Here is a 27,108-nt window from a genome sequence, read left to right as displayed (position 1 = left end):
TTCCCAGGGAAGGCAGGAGGTGCATGAGCTCACTCATTAGAATTCAGCGCACACCAGTTCCTGCTCTGACCTCCTTTTTGGTGCAGGTCAGCACTACCTTTGCGTAGCACAATCTGGGTTAGCCCTAGATATGGGAGAAATACATCGTGCCTTGAGATTAACAGATATGCAGTATATACCTGTCATCTTCTACACCTACTACTTTCAGAGGCTTACCTTTTTCTTACACTGAAAAGTACCTTTAATGTTCAGAGCTTTCTTTTGATGGATAATTTTCCTATTTTTGCTGTTACATCTCTACAGCTGCCACATTATTCTGTTTCTCTTGAACATTGTAAGCAAGTTGTAAAATTGCTAGATGCTTTTGAACATTCTTTTGAATGTTGATCTGAAAAATGGGGGACAATTTTGGCATTGTTTGCTGTTAATATATGTATTTTTGAAAGAATAGTGAAGATATTTTCCGGAAAACTGCCAGCCTCTGAATAAGTTTTGATTGCATTAGAGGTTTGCATGACAAAATTGAGAGTAATTGAGAGTAATTTTGGTAATTCTCAAATACTGATAAACCAGTTTCAAACTGAATGACTACTTTGCTTGGACAGGAGTTATCTTCTTCCTTTTTTTTTTTTTCTTCAATAATTTACAGGGCATACCACAGTCAGATTGTTTTGCCCAGCAGTTTTTGTTGACCACTTGGGATAAGTGGGGAAAATAAAGAGGCGGAAAGGTAGTAGATTAGATTTAGCCTCCTGTCCAAAGGAAAAACTGCTCTTTTTTTGGAAGTGAAGGGTACAACTGAAGGATCTTCAGAACTTCAGTCTTGCAGATTGCTTCTTTTCTTCCAATTTCTCATTATTTTTATTCTTCCAATGCTTTATAAATACCATTTTATTTTGTATTTCAGCACAGCTGAATTTTAGTATTTGGATGGAGCGTTTTTCATTTCAGTATCTGGAATATGACAGTAGGGGGTCTTCCTTCACATTATTAGTGTTTTCACATTGTCATTTCTGTACCCATTACTTACACTAACATTAGAGGAGAGAGATGGTGAGAACCTTACTATCCTCTCTGTAACCTAAAGGGGTTGGGATAAAGGTGCAGTTCAGTAGAACAACTAGGTTGATCAAATAGCCAGATACTGCCTGTAATGAAAGTGCAGTCTTCCTTATACTGTCTTCCCTGCATCCCCTGTAATGTGTGTTCTATTATTTTCCCTTGTTCCTGATTGGGGGATTGAAACATTAAAAAAATATTTACTTTATTTGGGAAGGGCTGACATTTCTGCTATATAGAAGTTTTTTGGCATGCCATGATGTTACACACCAGTGCTGCCTCAATGGAAGTGCTAGGGAACACAGTGGGAAAAAGAAAGCAGTAGTCGGCTTTTAAATCCATTTGTCACTAATGTCAAGCCATACAGAGACACATGTGTATGCTTGTGCTCTTTTCTTCTTCTTGCATTTCTTTATCATCTTGCTTTCTTGCAGGTATCCGTCAGCTCCAGCTTATCCTTTTGAAGGTTGCCTTGATCTTGGGAATCGAGATCCATGTCAATGTGGAATTTCAGGGGCTTGTTTATCCTCCCGAGGATCAGGAGAATGAAAGCAAGTAGAGTTGGAATGGGTAGTTGAGAAAGGGGAAGTTATGATAGGATGCCCAGACTCCAGCTCTTCAACACTGCTTGTAACACTAAGTCATTTCTTCATACTCTGTTAATGAGAGTAATTGTTAATTCACTTTTACTGGAATTTATAGTCAGTTTTATTCTTTCTAATGAAGAATCCAAATTAGTTACTGTATAAAACAAAAAATACCTGAGGTACTAAGCAGAACTAATCCAAGACATAGCTGATCATAATCACTCCTAAAATATTTAAGCTTATTACACTTAAGATATCTTTTTACAGCTGACTCCCCCCCACTTTTTTTTTCTGCATTCACTGAGGATATTTAAATCAGTTACCTGCATACTTTTTATAAATATTGTTGATAGTCTTTTACTGAGCAAACAAATCATATACCAGTGTGGTCTTTGACTTTGCATGTATGTTAGACGAATCAATTTTGCTGTTACAAAAGATTAAGCTTGTAGTGATTTTTGCTATGCTTTTTGTAGCTTTGTGAAATCTCTTTTCTGATCACTATAGAAGATAGTACCTTTCTTGTTTTTTGGCATAGCATTAGTTAAAAAATAGAGGAAGATGTAGAAGGTTGTAGTCATTCTTAAATGGACTAATCAGGGTGGATTTATTGGGACTGTCACTGCCTGACATAGTGCATTCTCTGATTCACTTGGAAAGAGAGTATCTGTGCAAGTCTACAATAAACAGGTCAACGATATGGCCTTCCTGCACTATATCTTTGTTGACCATGTGAAAAATGGCTTATAGATAGTAAGAAGTGTTTTTATATCATTTTAATATATTTGTTGTATTAGGTGCACTGCTTATGTTGTCATTAACCTGGAGTTTTTCCACAGGGATAGGTTGGCGTGCATTGGTCCACCCAAAAACACATCCAGTATCTGAGTATGAATTTGAAGTAATCATTGGAGGGGATGGCAGGAGGAACACCTTAGAAGGTAATGACTTTTGGTGCATCCCTAATGTAAAAGATTCTATATTTATTCACTTTGAATAGAACTTACTCTTAAGTTAGAGTATATATGAACAAAAATGGCCCTCAGTTTCCAAACTAAAATCTGGAGAGATATTTGACTAGTGATAGGGAGATTAAAATTCCCTGCAGAAATCCATTCGTATCATGAACAGTAAGTGAGTTGTCATTTTGTCTCACTATTCACTAGTGAAAGAATTAGATGTTTTGACCTGATAGTTGATAGTTTTTCCACTTTCTTTTTCTTTTTCTTTCTTTTTTTTTTTTTTTTTTTTTTTTTTTTTGTAGAGTAGTGCTGCAGCTCATGCTACTGGGATTTAGAGCTAAAGTTCAGAATACTGTTCAGATGTAGTAGAGTACCTGTCTTAATGTTTTTGATGCAAGTTGCGGTCTTTTGTAAGAAAGAGAGGAGCTTTTTCCGTAACATTTATTTTCCTGATGATGCAATTTGTGAGAGGAGTTTTTGTTGCTTTCCCTGTAGAGGAGTTTGTAGTATTTTAGAGCCATTCTGTCCTTAATTTTATGAGGATGCCTATCTGTGGCATACTGAGCCTTCTATGAAGTTACGCTCTTTTTGTCAATATTATTAATTTATCTTTCCCATAGGGTTTCGCCGAAAAGAGTTCCGTGGCAAACTAGCAATTGCTATCACAGCAAACTTCATCAATCGTAACACCACAGCTGAAGCCAAAGTAGAAGAGATCAGTGGCGTGGCCTTCATATTCAATCAGAAGTTCTTCCAGGATCTGCGAGAAGCCACAGGTTTGTCAGCAATAGACAGATGTCCAGTGAAAATTATTTGTCTTCATTATTAATAACTTTTTAAAATTCAGATACCACATGTTTAATCAATAAATGATCATCTCTTGAGCCAGAAAGTCAGTCATTGCTCTCTCTCTCTTCCAACTTTGATTTCCCTCACTTTTATAGCTTTTTTTTATACAGCTCTATAAAGCAGATATGTGTCATTTTTGTTCAAAAATGGAGAACTTATTTCATTGAAGGTTTTCAGGAAAGCTGAACCCTTCCAAAGAAAAGTTTGAATCCTGAGTTGAGCTTTCTGCACTCCACATCTGATTGCAAACCTTAAGAATTTTTAAAAAGAGGTAGCTAAAGAGGTAAAATATGCTGTTTGTGGTTTTGTTGAAGTTTCATTTTTTAAACTCACCAAAAGCATGGAAGGAAGCTGCTTGGCATTCTCCTTAAGGCTTTCTAACCATGTAGTTTCAATTGACTTTCTTCTGACAGAGCTCATGTGTTGTACAAAACATGTAGCTTGTTCCTTTATTACCATGTTTTTTTGTTCTCTCACAAGGTATTGACTTAGAGAACATTGTCTACTACAAAGATGATACACACTACTTTGTCATGACTGCCAAAAAGCAGAGCTTGCTGGATAAAGGAGTGATACGGCATGTGGGTATTAACTTTTTCTGTATTCTCTATAAACTAAGATTTTGGCACAATTTGTTTTTGGCATGCCGAAAGAAGGGAACACACTATTGTTTCACATCATACGTTTCTATATCTTATTCTGACAGAAACTTATTTAAAACTAGTTTGGTCGCAAAGGAATAAATAGGGTCTCTCATGTTTTATCGGAAAATAGAATGTGAAAAAAATATTCAAAAGTTTCTTTCCCTTTTCACTTTCAGAAGTGCTAGTAGAGCTGATGATTGTTTACAACAAAAGATTTACAGACTTTCCCTTAGCTTAGACATAGATATAAATTAAAGAATTTAGAGGGCAAACCTGTATCTGTGGACTTGCAGGAGTGCCAGTGTCAACAATTGTATACACCAACCTTAAAATACCCTTGCAAATAGGACTATTTCACTTTTGCTGGTCTCTCTTTGACAGGATTTTGCTGACACAGAGTTACTACTCTCACGGGAGAATGTAGACCAGGAGGCCTTGCTAAACTACGCCAGAGAAGCAGCTGACTTCTCCACTAATCAGCAGCTGCCATCACTGGACTTTGCCATCAATCACTATGGTCAGCCAGATGTGGCTATGTTTGACTTCACATGTATGTACGCATCAGAGAATGCAGCACTGGTGCGAGAGCAGAACGGCCACCAGTTACTTGTGGCGTTGGTTGGGGACAGTCTCTTAGAGGTTTGTGTTTTAAGCTTATCATGTGTAGAGAATGAATTGAAGCACAGGCCTTTGCACCCATCGCTGAAATATATGCTGCTTTCCCTTTGGCCTATAAAATAGTTATTATGAGGAAAGCTGCTGTTTATTATATAATAATGTGGGAGGTTTGGAGGAAGGGTAGGAATATTGGGAAAACAGAATATTTAGCACTAGAAAAAATGTGTCAGAGAGTTTCTGAAGTTATGTCTGTTTCATCTGTTCCTTATTGGGACAGTTAGACTCTCTATGGAGCCTACTGTAGTTCTGTTAATAATTAGCATTTTGTAGTTTGTTAAAAAGTGCAATCTTGAAAAGAAGCTGTTAAGACATACCAGGCTATGAATTGTTGTTGGAAATAAAGGAACACTGGCTTTGGGGGAGCTCATGGCTAAATCATCATACGTCCAGCTTCATCTAGTCCAGTGGGGGTAGAGCTTTAAGCTAATAACTGCCCAGGAGATTACTCTCTGAATATATTCTTGATATTGATTTAAAATTTCCCTACCCTAACTGACGCTTCTCCTTTCTCTGCTTTTTCTGTAACATGTACTGTTAGCCTTTTTGGCCAATGGGAACTGGAATAGCCAGGGGGTTTCTGGCTGCCATGGATTCTGCTTGGATGGTACGAAGCTGGTCGCTCGGAGCTAGCCCTTTAGAAGTTCTTGCAGAGAGGTAATAGAGAAAATGAATACAGTTTTCGGTTCTAATCTAAATCCTCCATCATGCCATTATTAATTCCAGTTTCTTCTAGTAAAAATATACAAACAAAATGGAAGATACAGATTTTTACTTACTAATGTTTTTAGAGGATGCTTATGCATATGGTTTAATTGAAGAAAAAATATCCTAAGGAGTGGATAAATTGAAGTGTATTTAGAGAGGAATAAGAAATATTGCAGCTGCTGGCTCTCCTAGTTACAAAGCAGATTAGAAGAGTGGGTTTTTTGTGCTTATTGCTATTGTGAGGAGAAGGTGAGCCTGACTTACTGCCACCAGCCTTACAATAGTGAACGAAATAAAGATGTAGGTGCCTTCAAAGTGCCTTCAAAAACTCTAGCCATCTCTTATTATCTTATAAATCTCTTTGACTATTTCTTTTAATGAAATTATGATCTGTTTTTATTTTTTGTGCTCTTTCTAAAGTCAACATTTTGTTTCATACAAATCAAACAGTATCTTGGTCTTTTTGGTTTTTTGGAGTATTGAGCTCTTGATGTTTTTGTCCTCTTTGATTGAGAGTTGTTTTGATGGCTTAGAATCTTGTAGGTCAGAACTCAGGTCAGGAAAAGATGGTACAAATAAAATCAACCTGTAGTAGAACCTCTTCTAACAACTTGAAACGACTGAAGCTTCTGACTGTCATGAACCATAGTTTAATTTTTAAAATTGTATAAATGATACAGTGGATACTTAAAAAATATTGAACAAAATGTTGCAGTTATCTTCGCACACTTGCTTGAAATTAGTCAGTTAGTTAGTTTTTTCATACCTGATTGAATTTTCAAGAAATCTTAATAGAATTTTTGTGACTTCAAAATAAACATTGGAAAGTTATCTATATTTTTCAGTATAAAGATTTTTCAAATTTAAAGATCACAGATTTAATAAAAAAGACCATAAAGTTAGATGAATAAAAGTTTGACTTGCTTAGTAGGCATTTGAATGATTCAAAACTTAATATTTCATTTAGATCAAGGTGCATAACCTGATAAAGGGAATACAACCTGGTCAGATCAATTCAGTTTCTTTTACTGGGGGAATTGAATATTTCAACTTGTCACATGTATTTCAGGGGACTTGTACGCATGTTATTTTTGTGTTGGAGGAACTCAGTAGGCTTGTTAGTGAGTCATGTACTCTTTATAGAGTAGCAGAATTAGTAAATTAAACCAGAATTTATTTACAATTTGGAAACAATACAATTACCTTTTAGTCTATTGTATGCCAATAATTCTGCTGTGCCACATTTATTTTAGTAATTATGTTTTAATTATTCTGTAACTACTAAATAAAACTTCAGTTCTCATTTTCTAATTTAAGAACAATCACTGTGTAATTTAAAAGCGAAATCACAGAATCATATAGGTTGGAAGGGACCTCCAAATGTGGAACTTAATCTGCTCTTTAGCTGCCTGATTGTGCCTTACACAATCGTGTAAAATACAGTACAGTGATTTACATGATTGTGTTGGTCAGAAACAGGAAATCAGACTATTCCTTTCCTTTTCTGTACCAAATAGAGTTTGTCTTATATTCCCTTTCACAAAGGCTTGTGTTAATATTTTTAGCGTAACTGAAGTAATGTTGTGGTTCTCATTACCCATATCAAAGTCTAATTAATTTTGAAGACTATAATCTTTTGGCATAAGTTGTGTTTTATGTTGTTTCCATAGATCCTCTTGCTGTCAGTGTGAGAAGTTGAACAGGGACATTATGATTGGGTTTTTTTGACCATACCATTCATCATTTGTATTTCATCATACATGTATCTTCTCTAAAAAGTTTCAACTGTTCATATAACTTTACCATTTTATCTAATACCAATTTATGTTGTCTTTCTGTGGACTGTTTATTTCTGGTGTGTTAGGTTTGGGGTAAATAAACCTGAAAATATTCCAGAAGTGGGTATCCTGTTGATGTATCATAGATTTATAGAACAATTTAGGTTGAAGGAACTTCTGAAGTCACCTAGTCCAGCATCCTGCTTAAGCCTGTGTCCAGTTAGATCAGGTTGCTCAGGGCTGTGGGCTGTGAGCAGTCAGGTTTTGAGTATCTCCCAGGATGGCAATTCCACGGCCTTTCTTGATACCTTTTCCAGTGTTTGACCACTCTCACGATGAAATTTTTTTTCCTGTATCTAATTGGGTCTGCTGTGTTCAAACCTGTCTCCATTGCCTCTTATCCTATTGCTGTGCACCTCCAAGAAAAGTCTGTCTCTGTCTTCTTGACACCTTTCCATTAGGTACTTGCAGACAGCAATAAGATCTCCCTTGGTCTTCTCTTCTCCAGGCTGAACAAACCCAGTTACCTTGACCTCTCCTCACAGGGCAAGTGCTCCAACCTCTTCATGTCCCTCTTTCCAAATCGCTTCAGTATGTCAGTATCTTTATTGTACTGGGGAACCCTTTAGTCATGCATCAGTGTAATGTTTTCTTCCCTTCTTTTGATTTCCAGAGTTGTATTAAATTGCAGATTTTAATATGCTTACACTGAATCTTAGCTATTCGATACCTGAAGTGGCCAGTTTTCGGATCTGAATGTTCTATCTCGCCGAGATTGACTTAACGGTATTAGTAGTGGTGCATTTCTTGAAAAAAAATACTTTTATTTTTTATTTTCCAAAGGGAAAGCATTTATAGGCTATTGCCTCAGACAACCCCTGAGAATGTGAGTAAAAACTTCAGCCATTATAGCATTGATCCTGCCACCCGGTATCCCAATATCAACGTCAACTTTTTGCGACCACAGCAGGTAATTGGATGAATAGTGTTTTTAAGTGCTTGTAATCTGCATAGTCTTTCCTTAGATTAAACTACGCTAATGTTTTGGTGCTGACTTGACTGTGACAGTTCAACTTCAAAGCAGTAAAATGCTGAATGCTGATAGCTGAATGCTATGCATCAGAAGTAGACCTCTGTATGCTACCAAGTTCCTCTTAATGTAGGCTTTTTTAGAAGCCTTAAAAACATGCTTTTTTTATCATGTATGTTTTTGATTTTGACAGTTTTAAACATATTGCAATGATATTTGAAATACATATATTTGTGTGTGTATACGTGTATTTTCTTTGTAGTAATGTAATATAGCTGTCTGTCGCTGCAAGTTGGTATCCACTGAGCAGCAGAAGCCAGCTCGACTGTTCAGCACTGACGAGCTATTCCTCATTGTTCTGAAGTTCTTGAGCTAGAGTTTTCTGCTGTGTGAGCGTACTTGTCTTCCTTCATTCATTCTTGGAACTGCTTCTTCTTCTCTTCCTATTCATTCTATATGGGTCCTGAGCGCATTGCATGTTGGTCATTTTTAATCTTCTGCGTTATTTCAGGTGCGTCACTTATATAATACAGGAGACTTGAAAGACATTCACTTGGAAATAGAAAACTTTGTGAACTCCAGAACACCAAAGCTGACTCGGAATGGTAGGTCTGGTTATTGTTTCATTCCTTTTGGTACTCTGGAGCTGGATCAGTGCAGGACACACAGAGCTGTGGGGCTCTGGAGTCTTGTTTAACCTGTCTCTTTTGGTTTAGAAAAAGTACCTAGCAATTCTTTTGCTAACAGTCTAATTTTTCCAGTTTTTCAAGTTTTAATTAAAATGTAAATGCATTTTGTTTGCCTAATTTCCGTTGCTGTATAATGCTGTTATATTTCTAAACATATGTGCATATACAAGTATTTCTCTTCACTTCCTTTATCCATTAATAATGTCATTACATTGAGCATGGAAATCTAGCCTGAATTCGCTTCAGCAGCAAACTCATAATTCTTACAAAAATAAGAGAACGTATTTCTCCTAATGCAGTCTCTCATGTCCATTTACTAAACTAGCTTAACTAAATGAAATGTTGCTTTACTTGCATTGTTCTGGAAGTTAGACATGCTGTGGTTAAGTGTTTAAATGACTGCTAGTCCTGTACCCAGAGGGGTATGTTGAACTTTTTCTTTTGCATACCTTGCCTTTGGATGTGCAGATAGTCTTCAGTGACTCTCAGAATGGAGTTTTGCTGCTGAACCTCCCTTTCACTGTTTTATAGTTATGTAGTCTTTGATTTGTTCTTTGGCCTACAACAATGTGCCTTTGGGCTATAATCTCGTCAGCTCTTGCAGTAAGGCAAGGTCAAAACAGGTCAGTACTTAATTGGAAAACTTTCAAGAGAAGTTAAGAATTTGCAGAAGTACATTTGTAGTTCTTCCATTAGAAATAGTGTATCTGGGCTTTAGAGAGTATTGTGCTACTGTATGTCCTTTTGATCTTATTTAAAACAAGCCTTTTTGGTTGCTTTATAATTTTTATGGCTCTTTTATAAAATTTGAGCTGAAATGCCTGGCAAGTTACAACTTGAATAATTACTTTTTAGCAAATGAAAAGTCCTTTCCTGGATGTAAAATAAATGTGATTGTCTTTTTTTTTTTTTTTTTTAATCTGCCCTATATTGTCTCTTGTTGAGGGAGCTGCTTCTTTACGCAAAGACCCTTTTAGCAAGTTTGTTTGTTGATACGTTTTTTATGACATAGTTAGAATTCATGAAAGAGATTTTGTGCATTTCCATTTTAAAATCATGATTTCTTACAGAGTCCGTAGCTCGCTCCAGTAAATTGCTCAGTTGGTGCCAGAGGCAGACTGATGGATATGCTGGTGTAAATGTGACAGATCTCACAATGTCATGGAAAAGTGGCCTAGCTTTGTGTGCCATTATCCACAGATACCGTCCAGACCTAATGTAAGTGATAAACTGTGTTGAAGAACGGGGAAGGACAAGAATGTTAGTCATATTTGGAAATAGTTATATGGAGACTTAGGCAATGCATTTGTGACTTTTGAAGAAAATGGATTAAAATTAATTAAATTAAACTTGATAGAAGCTAACATACGGTGATTCACTAGCAGAGTGGATGGTCATAAAGGCTTGATGAATATCAAGATAAATGTGTTGTCATTTTCTCTTCTACGTGATTTGACAGAATTAAACTGCAAACTGGTGCTGATTGGAGTTCATTATTATTTGAGAACTGTTTTCTTTGTGAAATCAGTTGATAGCCTCAGTTAAATCTCTTCTGAACAAATCTCCACTTAGCCTTTTATAGTTTGATGTAACTCCTTCTGAAGACTTTCAGGATGCCTCTTCTAGAATTAGTGACCTACAGTCTGAGTAGAGTCATTGCCACTGTTTGTGCACTAACACGCTGATTGAATAAATGAGAGAGGCTTTCCTATTTCATTATATATTGGGTAACAGAGTGCCCAGATTCTAGAATGGGAAAACTTTGGCAGGCGTAAGTAGCAAAGACTCTGGTACTTCAATTGAAATGTGAAATGACCTCAAATCCTTGAAGGGACATTAGAAAAAATACATGCTGGTAGTGTAATTAAAGACATAATCCAGTGTAAAGTATGCTAAATAATTATGTGGTTATTCCCTTCTGTGTGTGCTGAGTTACTTCTCTGTTGCAATAAAGATAACCTGAGCTACTTACTCTTTTTAAAAAGCTATGTAGCTTGTGAGAGTTCAAGTGGGAATAGTAAGTTTTGGAAAAGCCAATAGAACTAAAATGTGGATCAGTTAAGAAAAATGGGGACAATAGGGAAGATACCATTTAGTTCCAGGCACACAGAAGATTTTACATAGGGGAAAATAATACAATCTTCAGAGAAATTGCTTGCAAAGGAGGCTGTGAAGATGTGTTTCAAAGGAAAATAAAGTTCTTAAGAACAAAAACTTGTTTGCAGAGCAATGAATGAAAAAAGAATATATTTGAGACACCATTCACCCTAATTAAGTTAAATGACATAAACTCTGCAATATAAAAAGACATTTGCAAATAAATTTGAGAGAAAATTCTGGGATTTCAGAATAGAAATGGAAGATGAGTCTCTGAGTTCTTTCAAAAGACTTTTTGTGCTTGATTCAGTACATGCCCTCTTCCTGCCCTTTGCAGAGACTTTGATTCTTTGGATGAGCACAATGTGGAGAAGAATAACCAGCTGGCCTTTGACATCTCTGAAAAAGAGTTTGGAATATCTCCCATTATGACTGGAAAGGAAATGGCATCTGTTGGAGAGCCAGATAAACTGTCAATGGTGATGTACCTCACGCAGTTCTATGAGATGTTCAAAGACACCATCCCCTCTAGTGGTAAGAAGCTTGGGGCAGGTCTGTCAGATTTGAAGAGAGCTACAGAATGATTTTTGGGCACTCCAGTTATCTTTGTGCTTCTCCCACATGAGCTCATAGTTGTCATCCACTAATTCTACACTACAAAAAGTTGCCCTCTTGTTCATGCTGACTATGTTAGCAGCATCAGAAGCAAAAAGAGGAGTTAATGAGTGCAAAATAATGTCCTCAAAAGATCTAAATTCGCTTCAGAATATCTAGCACAACTTTTGTGCTGTCTTGCTATTATTAGAGATTCGTGTGTCTCTGGTCGTGAGATGCATTACTAGCAGTTGATTTTAGTAGTTAATTTCAAGGCACTGGCCGAGTTTTGTATCTATTGTTTACTATGCTTGGATGGTGGGAGTAACTCAAGCCAATGGAAGGGAGGGCCGAAAGATCCTTGAGTAGAACTGAAAGATGTAAATGTCTAGCATAAGTGAATATTGCCTCCTTTCAAATCTTAATAATGCTATTTCAGCCTTTTCTCTGATACTGATAATCTTAATATACACCTTAAGATGCATCTATTTCAAAGCCATTATTCTGGTGAAAGTTGTATGTTCGATAGCCTTTTTAAAATATAGTGTATATCAGGTATTATTCCCAAAGCTCTGAATTTGTCTTATTAATATTGGTCCTGATGGTCTATGAATAAGGAAGTACATAGAATAAACAAACACAGTATTTTTTCTGGGTAGTTATAAAGGAGAATTGATTTTTGGCAAAATGCTAAGAAACCTACTCATTTTGGAGTCTATAATTATGTTGTACAGGGAGTGTACAGAATAAGAGTGATATATTAAAAGTTAGTGAGTTTTTTGAATGTGTATTTAATAATGGCACCACAGAAGTAAAATCTTGGTATTCCCTTGTCCCACCTATTTTTGCTAACAGACAGTTTGGACCTGAATGCAGAAGAAAAAGCTGCCCTAATTGCCAGTACCAAATCTCCTATCTCTTTTCTCAGCAAACTGGGACAAAGTATCTCTCGGAAACGTACCCCAAAGGTAACTGTGCCACAGTCCTGATAACACTTCTGTCTGCTAGGCTGCTGTCCAAATAAGTGTTAATATAAATGGATGCGTGAGTGCGTATCTGCTGTCTGTCAACAAAAGACCATGTGCTCGTCAGTTATTGGCATAGGACAATGCATAACCTTTCTAATTGCAGAATTACATAGGTAATATGTACTCTCAATTAATGATTTGCTTCAGTCTTAAAATCCTAAACTTGTGCTAGAACTTGGGGATATGTTTTGTATTAGAACATAAGCAGTACTCAGTTCTCAATTCATTGAAAGCTTTGAAGAATGTCAGGTAGAATTTCCAACATGAAGGCAAGAAATCCTCTAAGAAGCATCAGAAACCTGCCCTCTCCCTTTTCTTCAACAAATAAACCTAGAGAATTAATTAGTTGTCTTGCAAAGCTTATATAAACATACTGATGGCATTTGTCTCAGGCCAGAAAGGTATGAGAATCCTTATCTTTGTTTGTTTGTTTGTTTGTTTTTTTCCTCTTCCTCCCATTTTCAGGACAAAAAGGAAAAGGAACTGGATGGTGCAGGAAAGAGGAGGAAAACAAGTCAGTCTGAGGATGTAAGTATTAGAATGGGAAAGTGTTACGGAGAAAAATATATATGTGTTAGGTCTCTTGTTCTGACTTCAAGCCTTGCATTTTCTATATCCAGACAAGATTTATATGAAATTTTTTAGATAAAAGCCAGTTCGTCTTAAGAGATTATGCTTTGTCATATCTATAGTACAAATATTTTACAGGTGCTTATGAGAGAGTACTATGTTAGAAATTAAATGTTGCAGTTCCCATATATTTTGTCCTGATTGCAATTTACTTTGACTTGATGCAGATGCCAAGAATAAAATCCTAATTTAGTAAAGTGATGCAATGGAATCAGAAATTTAATGTTAAAACTTTAGCTTCCTCATTTCAAAAGTACATACATATCCAGTGTGGTCCACAAGGCACTCCTCCAGTTCAAGTTTATATAGCTGAATAGGTACAGGTGCACTAAAATTTAGAACTTTGAATTGCCAGTGAGGATTTGAAGATTGCTTTTTGCTTTATGCCAATATATTCACTGGAGTATTTCAGCTGTGATCTCTTTGATAGGTAAATGTATCTTAAAATAAGTTTGGAAAGATAAGGAAACTTTATCAAAACTTGATAACCTGCCAAAGAAAATTCTACAGTGTTAGAAACACTTTATAGCAGAAGGAAAGAGAGGAAAAAGGTGATCTGGATGGATCTGTTAAGTTTTCGTTCTCTTCGTTGTTAGGAGGACCTTCCTCGAAGCTACAGAGAAGAAAGACCCACACTGGTGAGCGCCCTGACAGAGAGAAGAATCGATGCTGCCATTGGGAATCAGAACAAAGTGAAGTCCATGGCAACCCAGCTACTGGCCAAGTTTGAGGAGAATGCACCAGTGCAGTCTTCAAGCTTACGGAGACAGGTAGGAGATGAGTAGTAGAAACCCTCTATTGTGTAGAGCAGTGAGACACTAATAGTAACACTCCTCAAGGCTGGATGCTAATGGAGCTCTTCTACTTCAAAGGCTCTTCTAAGTAAGATTGAAGCTTATGCAAAAGAGGAAAATTTCTTGATTTAGGAGTATGAGACGGTGAAGAACTTCCTGATTGAAGTCTAATTCGTTGTTAGTGCTGGTTCTGTGTTATGTAATCTCTTTCAGAAACATCTTAAAAACAATTAGATTTCTTTCATAACTACTATTGTCATTGAAAAGCTTTCCAGGAACATCTCACTTCTAATGTTTAAGAACTATCATTTAAGTTCTTATTTGAAGATTTTCATGCCAGTTTTTCATTCTTGTGAACTGGACCTCAGTATTTTTATGTATCAGTGAGCACTACAGATAAATGCAGGGGATTTTCTTTGTAATCAAGATATTTGTATGATTCCAAGTGAGGCTTCCTGATGACTCTTGGTTATTCAGGATGGTATCTGAACTACTGCAGTTGCAAGGAAGTCTTCTTTGCAGTTGGACTGAGTCACTCCAAGATGCTACTAGCAGTGCAGTGTCAGCAGTTTAAGGCTCAGTATGGCTTAAGTGCCTGGGTTCTTGCCCTGCTGCTTCACAGCTTATGCCAAGCTCTGTGCTGCCATGGCTAGATTGTGACCGGGATCTGACCTAGCTGCTTGAAAGCTGTTTGCCAGTGTCAGTAGGATAATAGAAGCTCAAAAGGATGGCATTTATCTTACTCTTTGCCAGTTTCATTTTCCTCAGTCAGCGCATACTGGCTGCAATAAACAGGCTGAATTGAAGAAACAATGAAAATAAAAGAATTTTCCAAAAAAGTCTATTTTTCCATTTTTGTTAATGTCTTTTCCCTTTTTATGTTTTACTTGCTAATTCTCCCTATCCATTTTTTTTTCTCTTAAATGTGTGTCTGTCTGATTCTGTCTCCCATTCCTTTGGCTTTCTTTGAGTTTTCTTTGCTGTTTTATTTTTACTCCCTGGTCCCACCCTCCTATCCCTACAACCTGCATGCAGCAGCCTGTTCTGCCTTACCAAGAACGTGTTCACAACCAACCATCCAGCAGAAGAGAACAGGGCCGTATTGCTTCTGTGCCCCAGTGGAAACAGGTAAACAAATACATTATGAATATGATGCAGTGCCTGCGCTCAATAGCAGCTATCACTATCCTATTTTTAAACTATTGTTTTCCAGCACCTTTGCATGAGACCGTTGTTTTAAATCATTTGATTAATAATGAATAAAACCAGAATCTTCATCCGGCAATGATGTGTGGTTTAATGTTTCAGGAGGACTTAGCAGTCAAAGTTTCCCTGTCCTTTTACACCAGTTTCAACTTCCCAGGGTTTCAGTGGATATTTGAACAGAAATCTTGCTGATAGATGCAACTTAGTATAAATGTTTTATTGTCTGAGGTATTTCTAAATTTTTCTTTTAGGAAAAAAAGGAAACAAACAGAAAATACATAAGCAATTTTCCCAATCAATGAGATTAAGCGTATCATGTCATCTATGATATATGTCTTTTCCTTGATAAACTTTACTGTGTCAACAGATCGTAGTGGGTTCTGGGGTCCGGCTTTTGTGCTGGATTTTGTTGTGCTTTTCATCTGACAGTTGAAATGGAGAAGAGTAGAAACGTGTTTCAAGGATGCAAAATCTGCAGGATACAGTAGGATCAAAGAGAAGATTGATATGGTCTCTATTCCAAAGGTTCCTGAGTACTTGCCTGGCGAAATAAGGGATATCAGTTGTCTTAGTTCAAAAGCCGTAAGAGTATAAAGGAGAATTCTTTTCAGAGACCAGCTGAGGCAGAAAGCCAGCCACTAAGCAAGGAGCCAACTTTGCCAAGTTTGAACGGTTGAATCTGTCCTGTTGGAAGTTGTTGCTGAAGCGATGTTTCAGCTGGCTCCTGAGAGTCCTAATTCTGGTTGCTGAGGCACAGCAGAATCTGATAGCTTTGAGAATGCTCATTGCTGCAGTACTGCAGTGGCTGTCTACAGTGACACCAGGCACTCCAGCCACAAAGCTATTTTATAGGCCACAGATTCTACAGTGAAATTGGTGCTGGGTAGCAGTACATGTTCCTGGAGATGATGTAAAGGAGTAATACTGCTCCTTATAAGCTCTTTAGGAGGACTTTATGTTAACTACAAAGAACTGTTCATGAAGCTGTGGGACAGAGTTCTCTTGCATCTCTTCACGTAGCAAATGCCTCTTACCTTGAAGAACCCTTTGAAGAGGAGCAGAGAAATTGCTAACTGGATAAAATGGTAACCTGTTCTTGAGGGACACTAGATGGTGCCTAATATTCTTTCCATTAGACAGAGTGAACTGGAGGATTCTGAGGAGGAAGACAATTTCAGGCCTTGTGATTGACAGGTTTGGTCCTGCATCTTGGAAACTGTATGGCAGAGGAAAATATACTGCAAAAGCAGCAAGACTAATAGTGGGGGAGAAACCAGACAGTTGCACAGGAAGTGGTCTGAACTGTTGATGGAAAAACTACATCTGCGTTGGGCTATGACTTGCCAGTGTCTGTCGGATGGACTTCCTTAGTTATACTTACTTATCATTTTAAGGCCAGTTTCTTGTTTTGCCCTGTAGGTAACAGAGAGAGAAGGTCAGCAGTTTCAATTTGTGATGCAAAATGTGTCTGAGGCTGTTATAGAGGTGGGCTGGCATAATATAATTCTGAGAAACAGAGAAATCCTGGCAGACTCTGTTCTGAAGCAGTTTTTACTTTTATGACAAGATCTTCAAGCTATCTCTCTTGTAAAGGAAATACCTGGAAAGGACCAGCAAGATTAAAGCCTTGCCCATGTGCAGCTCTCTACATTCATAGTGGCCTGCCCTTTCCTCAGGAATTGTGTTGGAAATTTTGCTTTACTGAGCTACACCTTGAGAATGCTGATCTGTGTTGTCGAAAATGGGTTCACGCTGCTAGGAGCACCGCAGCAGCAGCTAGTAATGTATGGAGAGGATATTATGTGTATACCCACAATTAAAATATTTATAATTTTTAATGTGATGGCACTATTGCCTAAAAAAGCTGGATTGTTTTTTGTAGTGTGGTTAATCTTCTCCAGTGAACTCCTAGTTGTATAAAAACAACTCCCATTGTGTGTTCCATTGTTTTCCAAGCCATTTGGGCTAATTTTGGAAAAGAGCATCTCATCAGGCATCATGAAACATCGGAACACCTTATGGTCTGTCTAGAAAAGGATCTGACTGCTTGGGTATGATACCTGAATTTTACCCTGGATTTCCAGACTCAGCATAAAAGCCTTCACTATTTTTTTTTTGGCTCTGTTTCCATAGTTTCCTAACAGCAGCAAGGTATGTGCGTAATAGAGAAGCTTTCATTACTTAGATTTACAAAGGTGCTTATAAGATGGAGATTGCACGTCTTTCTGTGCAAATTTTTTCTACTTTTGGAGTTCTGATGCTTGTTCTTCCAAGGTGGTAAAGATGCAGCAGTAGTAACTCTTAAGTTATTTTTTTGAAATTCTGATTTTTGAAGATATTCAATGAATAACTAAAGTGACCACTGTCAGCAGGAGTTGAGATCTCGGTGGAAGAGAACTTAAAACAACTTTGATTTCCGTGAATGTTATTTTTCTTACATAATTTCATATTTAAATCTGTTGATACATCTTTCCCTTCTCTTTCCTATAGCCATCTTTGTCTTTGCATACTCAGAAATGCATCCTACTGGAGGGAACATGTTCCTACTCCACTTCATTATACATTGTTCTGCTATCTGCCATGGAAAAATATGCAAGTTTGTGAAAATGTTGAAATCTGAAATACAGATTAGGCCATGGTCAGATGAAAGTTCCTAAACAGCTGCAGTGGTTGAAGATGTTATTTCCCTTCTGCTAGAGATGTCTGCTTGACAGCTGAGCATTTTGAGAAACAGCATATAAGTGCTCCTCACCTACTTCAGTGCAAAGTCATATGGCTCAGTTTAAACTGCCTGTAACATCCGTTTAAATTAGGAGCGTTGATTTTTGTGCTGAAGTGGAAGAGAACAGTCAAACAGATGTTTGTGCCAGCTCAGTGATAAGGTCAGTGATTAACACCTGTAATATCTTCAGACTTCGTTATGTTTCCTCAGAGATTGTCTAACAGTGGCTTTAGATACTCAAGTGTTCCTTTTTGCAGTGCAACTATTTCCAGATATGCTGGGGAAAGGATTCAAAAGAAAAGGGAAGAAAATAGGCAAAAGATGCATGAAAAATAGAGAAGTGGTGGAAAAACGACTGTACATAGTGAGGATTTATAGAATTAGAAAGGCATGTGCTCTGGCATACAAACCAGGACATATATATCTTGTGCAGTGTTCAGATTATTAGCTGTGGCCACATTTCAGCTATAAAATGGTTATTTTTTTTCTAGTAGAATGATACCATACAGCTTAATTTATCTTACATAGTTTAATCTCAGGTAGAGAGGAAGGAGCCAAAGCTGAGAACAGAATGTTGTGACTTGATTTTTTTCCTAATGAACTCCAAGGAAGACTGATTAGGCCAACAGGATGAATATTTCTAAACAACTCAGGGCACAACAATAAGTAATTTTTCGTGACACAAAGAGAGCAGACCAACATTTCACTGATTGTAAGATTTTGAGTCATTTAGTGCACTTCTGGGGTTGTGACCTGTCTCACCAAAGCTAATTGTGATGTGACCTTAGCTTTTCTATCCTTATTATGATTTTTTTCTTTCTCTGTTTTTAAACAAAAGCTGAGGAGTAAGGAATGTTCTCGGACCTGCCCCAAAAAAGTGATCATGCTCTCTTCTTCCACTCCACCTTCCTCTCCACCGTATCTCAGACAGCAGGTGATTCCCTGTGCATGCTCTGTCCCTCTCTCTTCATTTCTGTTTGTACAAGTGACTAGATCAATTACCAGATGTCCCATTTGCAAATGCATTTTCAACTTTATTTATTCAGATGTGGTGATATGGTTCTTGTATCTCTTAAATTAAAAACATAGGTTGGCATTAGATCAGCAGAAATATGGTGATTATCTGATGTAGTGTAGATTCTAAGATTTTACTCTGGGTCATTTTTAATTGCAGTAGCCTTTTTCAATTTTGAATAGCAGCAGGACAGAAGTGAAATGCAAGGGCCAAGTCTTCCCTTGAAGTGTGTTTATGCACCATAGAAATTCTATAGGTGTTCTTCTGTCTAAGCATTAGAACTTGATCCTGTGTTGCGTATATAGTTTTCAGTGTCAGAAGACTTTTTCAGACAAATAAAGTTAGTCTGTTTGGAGTAGCACAAGGATAGAAAGTGCAGCTTTTCTCCACTGTTCCTTTAAACAAGTGTGATTGAGAATTTACCCTTGTATCCATGAAACTCTTTCAGGATTACTTGTATGAAGTGCTTTTTGAGACTCTCGTAATGGCCTGGGCATGTCCAGTTTGGTCCTGTTTCCCCCACACTCAGCCCTTTGTCTTGCAAGAGTTTGTGTTCAGTGTTTCTGAGTTTCAATTTGGAGTGGGAAGAGCTGTTCTGAACACGCTATATAAATGTGCATCCAGATGTGTGTGAGCAGGTATTTGTTGTCCTAGCTAAATATTATCTGATCTTTTAATATTTGTGTCTTGTGTATGGTCGTTGTACTTCTTTGAGTTGTATCTGTTTTTTTATTATTCCCTTTTCCTGCAGTAATAAATTCTACTTCTTCCTGATCAATCTTGAATTAATCCTGAGGTGATAAAAGGCAGCTGTAGTTCCATGGACCTCCCATAACTTTATATAGGAATTGTACAAATAAATTTCCCCACAGGTGGAAAATATTTATTCACTGAACTCTTGCATGTGTGTAAACTGCATAAAGGCATGTTACCTTTTAGTAAACTAGAAAGTGTCATTTTGAGGCATGAAGTCTGACTTGCCTTATTACTTTGACTTCTCAGAGTGAAGTTACACGTTACATTTAATGTGGTCAAACGTATTCCACCCCTACACCACACATTCTCCAGTCTCTCTCTTGTGTCAGGTTGTGCAGCTGCAAGATAAGTCAAATCAGCTTACTGATCTAATTGAAAGCTATCCTAACAAAAAAGTGGTTAGTTTTCTGGTACCCCTATGGATAGTGTGATGCAAGGAAGAATACAGAAATGCATCTTTAGGTAGATGGGATAGGGACAGTCCTTTTCATTAGCAACGTTCATTTGAACTGACTTGAGTGTAATGTGGAATTAGATTATCAGACATTGTGATAGCTAACATCCTCTCGTCAAGGTCCTTTGAAGATGCTAACAGATAATTTTTATGGGAGATTAAGGTTTTCCCTCAGTTTACTGAGAAATAAACTATGGCAGTTAAATGCTGAGGTTTAATCCGGAGTCATTTTCTACATGGAAAATTTGTCTTCCTGTCACTAAAGACCCTTTAGTTTTTCGTATTTTCCCTCCTTCTCCAAATATTTTGTCTGTCTTGTGTCTCTTGCTTGCATAGTTCAGTCACGATAGCTGCCTGTTACTTGGTCCAAGTGTCCTTTGATTGATTCCCACCTTGTGTTCCGTAGGAATATTTTTTCCATGTCTTTTTTTCTCAAGTAAATTTAAAAATTATCAGCTTCTTCCTTTAACTCTGAGGGTTTTTTACTTCCTGTGCTACAGAACCAGTCTGCTAGAACCTACTGAAGGGTCTGCCTTTGGAGACGTTTTTTGCCTTCTGAATAGTTTCTTCTTCTGAAATTGTCTTGGCCCAGGCCTCATAGAGAGTCAGATGGATCTACGTCCTTGTTACACTGATGTCTTTTAAAAACTATATCTCTGTGCTTCTAATGCGTTCATTCTGCCACTTCTTTTAAATTTTCAATTTCCTTCCTTTGATCTAATATCACAGTGTGAATTGAGTGTTTTAGCCTCTATCATACTAATCTTATTACATAGTGCTAATGTATGGTGGTTAACTGACCTGGTGTATATATATGGACTGATTTTTAAATTTTCCCTACAGGAGCCAAGTTGTTATTACCAGTTTCAGAATACCCTTCTTATTAAGCTATTATATTATCATTGTGGCCTCTTTTCTGCCTGCATTGTGAGAAAATTCAGATTAAGAGTATTTTGACTAGGAATGTGGTCTGTGACTGTTATTAAGTGCATGATTTGTTGTCTGCAGAGAAACTGGGAACGTGGTGCTGAATCTCCTGGGGAGCAGAGTCCCAGACAGGAAAGGGTAAAGAGCATGAACAAATGGCATGAATGCTGATGACACAGTGCAGTGATGGATGTGTGCAATACAGAGAGCAAATGTACTGGGTAGAGAGAACACACTTATCCTAATGCTGCTGTTAACACGCTGCAACTGCTGAGAGTCGGTTAGGAGTGATTATTTCTGTGTGATGCCAACATAAATGCCTAACAAGCCTTCATCAGCAGTTTGCTAAATGTGTTTATTTTGCCACAGGTTTAGCACTTAAGCTCTTCCCATTCTTCTTTTTCTCTTACACCTCTTTACTGGCGTATGCCGTAGCTGGAGCAGAACAAGAAGAGTTAAGTTTTGGGCTAATTCGTGTGAACATGGTTGCATTGTTTCCACTGCTTGCTTTCTGGATCGTTAAACAAGTGGCATTCCATCCTGCCTCCTACAGGCCAGAGTAAAAGGAAAAATGATGAGGCATTATTTAGTATAGAGATTTTGACGCTGCCTGAACAATGAAATATTCAACAGTCTTGTCTGTTCAGTATTACACAGAAGCATGGGAAAAGGAAAGAGAGGCTCTTAAAAGAGTTGGTTGGTTTGGATTCATATGGACAAATTAATTGACATTCCACTAAGACATTTAATGAATTAAGTCATAAGTGGTAACCAGCTATAAAAATGTTGTAACTTTCAAAATATGTCCTACACAAAAGACTGTTGTGGGCCGAATGTTTTGTGACAGGCAGTAGAAGATGAATAAGCATGTGTCTGCATTGACACAGAATCCCACAGCTTTATAATAGGCTCTAGTTTTAGTGAAAATGATCTAGTAGGAAGGAGTAGGTGGAACTGGGAGCAGATCAAAATAGGCAGCATTATTAATGTATCTGAGAAAAGGGCTTCTCATTAATTGGGTGTGAACCTACTTTTGTATTCTGGTTTTGTAGAACAATTAGCAAGCAGTACTTAGCAGCACTTCAGCATTCTTTAGCATTAATCTCACAGATTAAGCTTGAAGTTTCTTCTTGAGTGCATGTTTGTAGTTCCTAGTTTATTATTATTGATCTCTGCAAACACATTAGCTGAAAGCTGTGTGACAATGAATGATAGTCCTGTCCTTCCAACAGCAGGACACAAGCCAATTGTTTTTTCCATGTCATTAAGGTGCACCATACAACAGGTTAGCAAGATTGATATGAACGACTGAAATAGCAGAGGTGTCAAATGTTGTGCCTGGAGTCTGTTGACATGACAGTGCAGTATGAACAAGTAGGATAGTGAAAGCTGCAGAAGTAAGACTGGCAACTTCTGTGATGGCTTGATTGTCTTATGCTTTGCTTTAGCCAGCCAGTCTTGTTAAATAAACATCCTGTCTTTGGTAAGTACTACATTCACTTTTTGTATCTCAGCGTTCAACTTTTTATATCTCAGCATCATAGAGAAGACTTTATGAGACCTGAACTACATTACCCTAAAAAACAGTGTTTTTGTGCACAAGTCTGAAAAACGCAGGTATGTCCGGTTCTAAATATATAAGGGAAATCCTTGATGACAAGAACTGTGGCAAAATGAGTACCAAGAATGGAGCTCCTTTTGTATCTGAGAAAACCACAACTTTTGATTAGATTTTTGTTTGTTTGTTTGTTTGGTTGGTTGGTTGGGTTTTTTTTGTTTTTTTTTTTTTTTTTTTTTTTGGATGGTAATGCCAGAGAGAGGCTAAGTGCTTGTTTGGTTTTGGCTGCAGCAGTGCTAAGTGGGAATAGTTGTGAATAATGTTTAATTCAGCTATTTTTTCTTGGCCTTGGAGGCCTAAATTTAGGACTTTATTAGAACAGTAATCCAATACACATTGGAAGAAAAAACAATCTTCAATTGGGAGCTTTTCTTTCCTGCATGTGAATTTCATACCTTCTTTTCTGGCTTTAGCCTTGCTTTCAGTTTAGCGTCTATTCCTTTTGGGGCTTTTTTGCCTATTTGTTCACTTTGTTCCTCATTCCTTATCTCGCAGAGATCTCCTCGTTTTTTTTCTGATGACCAAGTGCCCGAGAACCTTGAACAAAGGGCATGTCAGCGGGCTGCCCTCCTGGAGCCCAGGCCTACAGTGAGGCATCAGGTGACTACAGCCCTGTCTGTTGGGTGTTCTGTATCAGTTTGTAATACTGGGTACTGGTGACATCTGTGTCAGAGGGATAGAAAAATTAATCTAAATACAGTGACGATTGCTGTACACAGTCATAGGTTAAAAATACCTGCCAGTTCCTGACTTTCTTCTTACTTGACAAATGACAACATTTCTGTTTCAAAAAACATTATATCAACAGTATGGTAAAAAACACCCTCCAAGCTTCAGAGTGCTAACTGAAATCTAGTGGGTCTCCAGATCATCCCACAGCTGTCTTTTACCAGTCAGTTGCTCATGAGTTCTCCTTGCTTCTAAAAGCAAGAACATCTGCACTTTCCAAGCACTCCTGGCTCTGTGGTACTGGTTTTGTTTCCATACTTCCTGTATTCTTACTTCCAACAGGAAAGTTGGCAGCTTGTGCAGATTTTTGTTGCTTCCAGTGGAAACTTTTGTTTTGTTCTTGTGCTTAATTTTCTCTCCTGTGTGTCTTCTCTGACATATGGGACCGTGCCAGTTTGGACGGTGAATTCTTTAGTTTCTGTCTCTCACCCTATTTATGTTTTCAGTTGAGATCTTCAACAGCATTTGGCAAATAGGAGAGTGCTTTTGGAGAACACCATACACATAATTTTTCTTCAGATTTTACTGTTTTGAGTTAACCATCCAAAATTGACCTGTCTTTTCAGACTTGAATATAAACAATCTCAAAGTTTTTGCTGGTGGGCATAACTTTACCAAACTATGTCAGAAGGAAATTTATAAGCCAGGTCATTTCTGAATTGCTGTTCTTTGGGAACACGGTCTTTGCTGATCATTAAAATCAGTGAAGCTGTTCTCCAGGAAGGAAAAGTGAACATCTGCATGGGTTTGAAATAGGATATTGGAAATCTAGGGGAAGCCATGAAAGATTACGTGGGAAGACTAGTTTAAATGCATTAGTCTCTATTTGCTAGTGGATAACACAACTGGCATTTCACTGCTCAACTGAAAGGATGACAAAGAAGTTAACATCTAGTCATATACACCTTCCTCCTACTTTTTGTGTTGCTTTCTAGGATTTTAAAGCTCCTTGTGAGGGTAGAAAAGATTAACAGCATTACATTGCAAAAAAAAAGGGTTTTGAGACTTTTATTTCTGTATAGATACAAAATTGAGGAGAGAAAAAATACAGGAGGGAGAGAACACAAAGTAGAAAAGAAGGATAAGGGTGTTCAGGCAGAAAGGAAAAAGAGGAAACAGATGTTGGAACAGTGCAAATGATAGATTATGATGTGGGATTTAAAGAAAGGAAATTTCTTGTTAGAAAAAACAGAGCAGTGAGAGAAAGCAAGCTTAGCAAAGTAAGAAGATTTTTCAAAAAAGCAACATGAGTGAATGTTGATGGTCTTAAGTACAGAATATTTGTGTATAAAATAAACAGTTACTGCTTTTTGCCTCACTAGGGGAAGAAAGGTGTGATGGACATTTTTTTCCAAGTTTTCCTACGGGAGTCTTCATGAAAGCTTTTGAGGTGGCAGAAGGGCCTGGGTTTTTGTTTTTATTTTCTCCTGTTTTATCCTCCATAGAGTTGTGTGATTGTCTTGATCTTTATTTTATTTTTTAGCCTGAGACTGAACCGTCTCGCCGATTCTTTGTTGACCAGTGGGAGCTCTCCCTTAGCCTCCGTTCTTCTAATCGCCCTTCTTCACCCTCATCTGACTCCCTTCGACAGGTAGCACTAGCCTGGTGCCAGGTGCACTCTGCTGTGTCCGCTTGCTCCACCCAGTCCCACCAGCCAAGGATATACCACAAGAGATGGCCAGTCTTGCAATGCTTCACCTGCAGAATGCAGTGTCTGTGCATATTCAGGCACAAGTGAGAAACCAGAGGCAACCTGTTGCATAGTTAGGTTATTCTCAGCTATAAAGCAGTTTGAAATTAAGGTTTGATGTAAATGAAAAAGCTTCTGGTAAATCTCACACTCAAATCAGTTCTTTTCATGCTGATAGTCTTCTGCCTTGAGAGTAAAGCTTTTTTGTTTTGCTTGCCACTTTTGTTGAGATGCTGAGCCAAACTACAGAATGTGTTTGCGTGTATATACTTAAAGGAGAGTATGAAACAAACAAACAGTCTGGCTTTATGAAAAAGCACTAGGAATATGAACTAGTTGCAAAATGTTGCAGAACGTTGTGTATTCTGAAGGCCTTTGCCTAAGTGAGGAAAGCTAAAATACTTCACTTAAAATCCAGTTTTAAGCCAGATATGATGTACAGGGGCAGGCAGGAGGGGACACAAAACCAAGAACCAAGCATTAAAAATTCAGTAACTTCCTTCCGCACACCGGGTAGTCCGGGATATTGTGAGGTAAGATTGGCATAATCCTTTTTCAAGTACAGAACATCTGCAGTTAAGGTTGACTGGAAGTTTCGTATCAGAACTTGTTCAGTGGAAACATGGTTTCAGCTAAAACAAAGATTGTATTAAAAGCACCTGCTTTACAAGGAAAAGCTTGATTTACCATTTAAGAAAGCTTAAACAGCCTCAAACGTTTTTGTTCTTTAGAGGAAGACAGAAAACTGGCCAGATGTTTTTGGTTGTCATTTTGAGATTAACATTGGATAAAAGGAAGAAAAGTAAAAATTTCCAGTGGACTCTATTTAAAATATAATATTTGACAGGATGTGATATGTGACAGTGAAGTCCAACTTCGGGCATGTGTGCGCACAAACACATGTGCTAGCTAAGGAAGAATAAGGAACCTTGAAAAGGACAAAAGACAAATTATGTGTTTCTTGCATATGCATATAGTGAGTGCTCTGCATTTTGGGGTGGGGTCAGTGGACATGCCTGGAAGAGCAGTAGGTGTAAGTTATTTCTGAGGAGAAATAAACCCTAGTCACTTCAGTGGCACAGAACTTAAGGAATTAGACTTCACTAACAGCAGCGATAAGCGATAGCTGAGTGGTCTGTTTTCAAAATTCCTGAAAAGAATTACTCATTTAGTGGTGAATTTCAGCTGTTTTAGTGCTTCCTGCTGCTCTCATGTCTGCATGTCTTAAAAGACTAATAATCACATTCATGAAATTACATTGTGTGATTAGTTGTAGGAAATAACTGTTTTGCTTCAGACAAGTTCTACTGTATAGGTAATGGGGTTACCAGTGGAGTTACCCTAGACATAGGCTGTATGTCTTGGGTTTCTGAGATATGACTTTAGTCATTTCCTTCAGAGTAGTGTTATGCTGGGAATTTTACACTTGCCAGAAGCTGGAGTGTGTCTCTGATCCCCATTTGCTGAGAAGACTCTGGCTAGAAGCATTCATAGTGCTTCTTAGTCTGGAGAAGGAACATTGCTTGGTGTGCTGGCTGCTGCTCTACATGATATTTGCAGTATGATTGAGCTAGCATAGCTGTAACCGCTTAGTTTTATTAACTGTATAGTTACTGCCAAGTGTGATAAGTATTTCCTGTAAAAAGCACTTTCTCTGCTCTTGTACTGATTGAACATGGTTTTCAAACATTCATTTTATACAATCCAAAGTAAAAGCCAATCTGCCTAGATTTCTTGGAATATTGGAAGGTTTTTAGATATCCAAAGTTATGGAGCCTGGCACTATCTATGAGGAAGAAAAGCCTAAGTATAAAGCCACATGCAAAGCTGAGCAAGTATATGTTCCAAATGTATACAGGTGTGGCTC

At 37.7% G+C, this 27,108-nt stretch overlaps 1 protein-coding gene across 15 annotated transcripts in view; it reads left to right on the top strand.

Annotated features, from left to right (window-relative positions):
- MICAL3 (microtubule associated monooxygenase, calponin and LIM domain containing 3) overlaps positions 1-27,108 on the top strand; it is a 180,202-nt gene that overhangs the window by 80,682 nt on the left and 72,412 nt on the right. For 11 of the 15 annotated variants that reach the window (XM_062590756.1, XM_062590765.1, XM_062590849.1 and 8 more), the window contains exons 6-23: positions 1,494-1,610; positions 2,486-2,587; positions 3,229-3,384; positions 3,938-4,038; positions 4,483-4,740; positions 5,318-5,433; positions 8,106-8,232; positions 8,804-8,897; positions 10,052-10,199; positions 11,416-11,612; positions 12,528-12,640; positions 13,166-13,228; positions 13,927-14,100; positions 15,160-15,252; positions 18,891-18,986; positions 21,286-21,342; positions 23,318-23,422; positions 25,035-25,142. In XM_062590756.1, coding sequence (XP_062446740.1) covers positions 1,494-1,610; positions 2,486-2,587; positions 3,229-3,384; positions 3,938-4,038; positions 4,483-4,740; positions 5,318-5,433; positions 8,106-8,232; positions 8,804-8,897; positions 10,052-10,199; positions 11,416-11,612; positions 12,528-12,640; positions 13,166-13,228; positions 13,927-14,100; positions 15,160-15,252; positions 18,891-18,986; positions 21,286-21,342; positions 23,318-23,422; positions 25,035-25,142 — 2,225 coding nt within the window. The remainder of the gene's footprint in view (positions 1-1,493; positions 1,611-2,485; positions 2,588-3,228; positions 3,385-3,937; positions 4,039-4,482; positions 4,741-5,317; positions 5,434-8,105; positions 8,233-8,803; positions 8,898-10,051; positions 10,200-11,415; positions 11,613-12,527; positions 12,641-13,165; positions 13,229-13,926; positions 14,101-15,159; positions 15,253-18,890; positions 18,987-21,285; positions 21,343-23,317; positions 23,423-25,034; positions 25,143-27,108) is intronic. The other 4 variants (XM_062590774.1, XM_062590819.1, XM_062590830.1 and 1 more) reach the window with 4 other exon arrangements.

Source organism: Rhea pennata, chromosome 1, assembly GCF_028389875.1.
Source record: "Rhea pennata isolate bPtePen1 chromosome 1, bPtePen1.pri, whole genome shotgun sequence".
Taxonomy (NCBI): domain Eukaryota; kingdom Metazoa; phylum Chordata; class Aves; order Rheiformes; family Rheidae; genus Rhea; species Rhea pennata.
The sequence above is the reverse complement of the archived record's forward strand: the minus strand, read 5'-3'. Positions and strand labels throughout refer to the sequence as shown.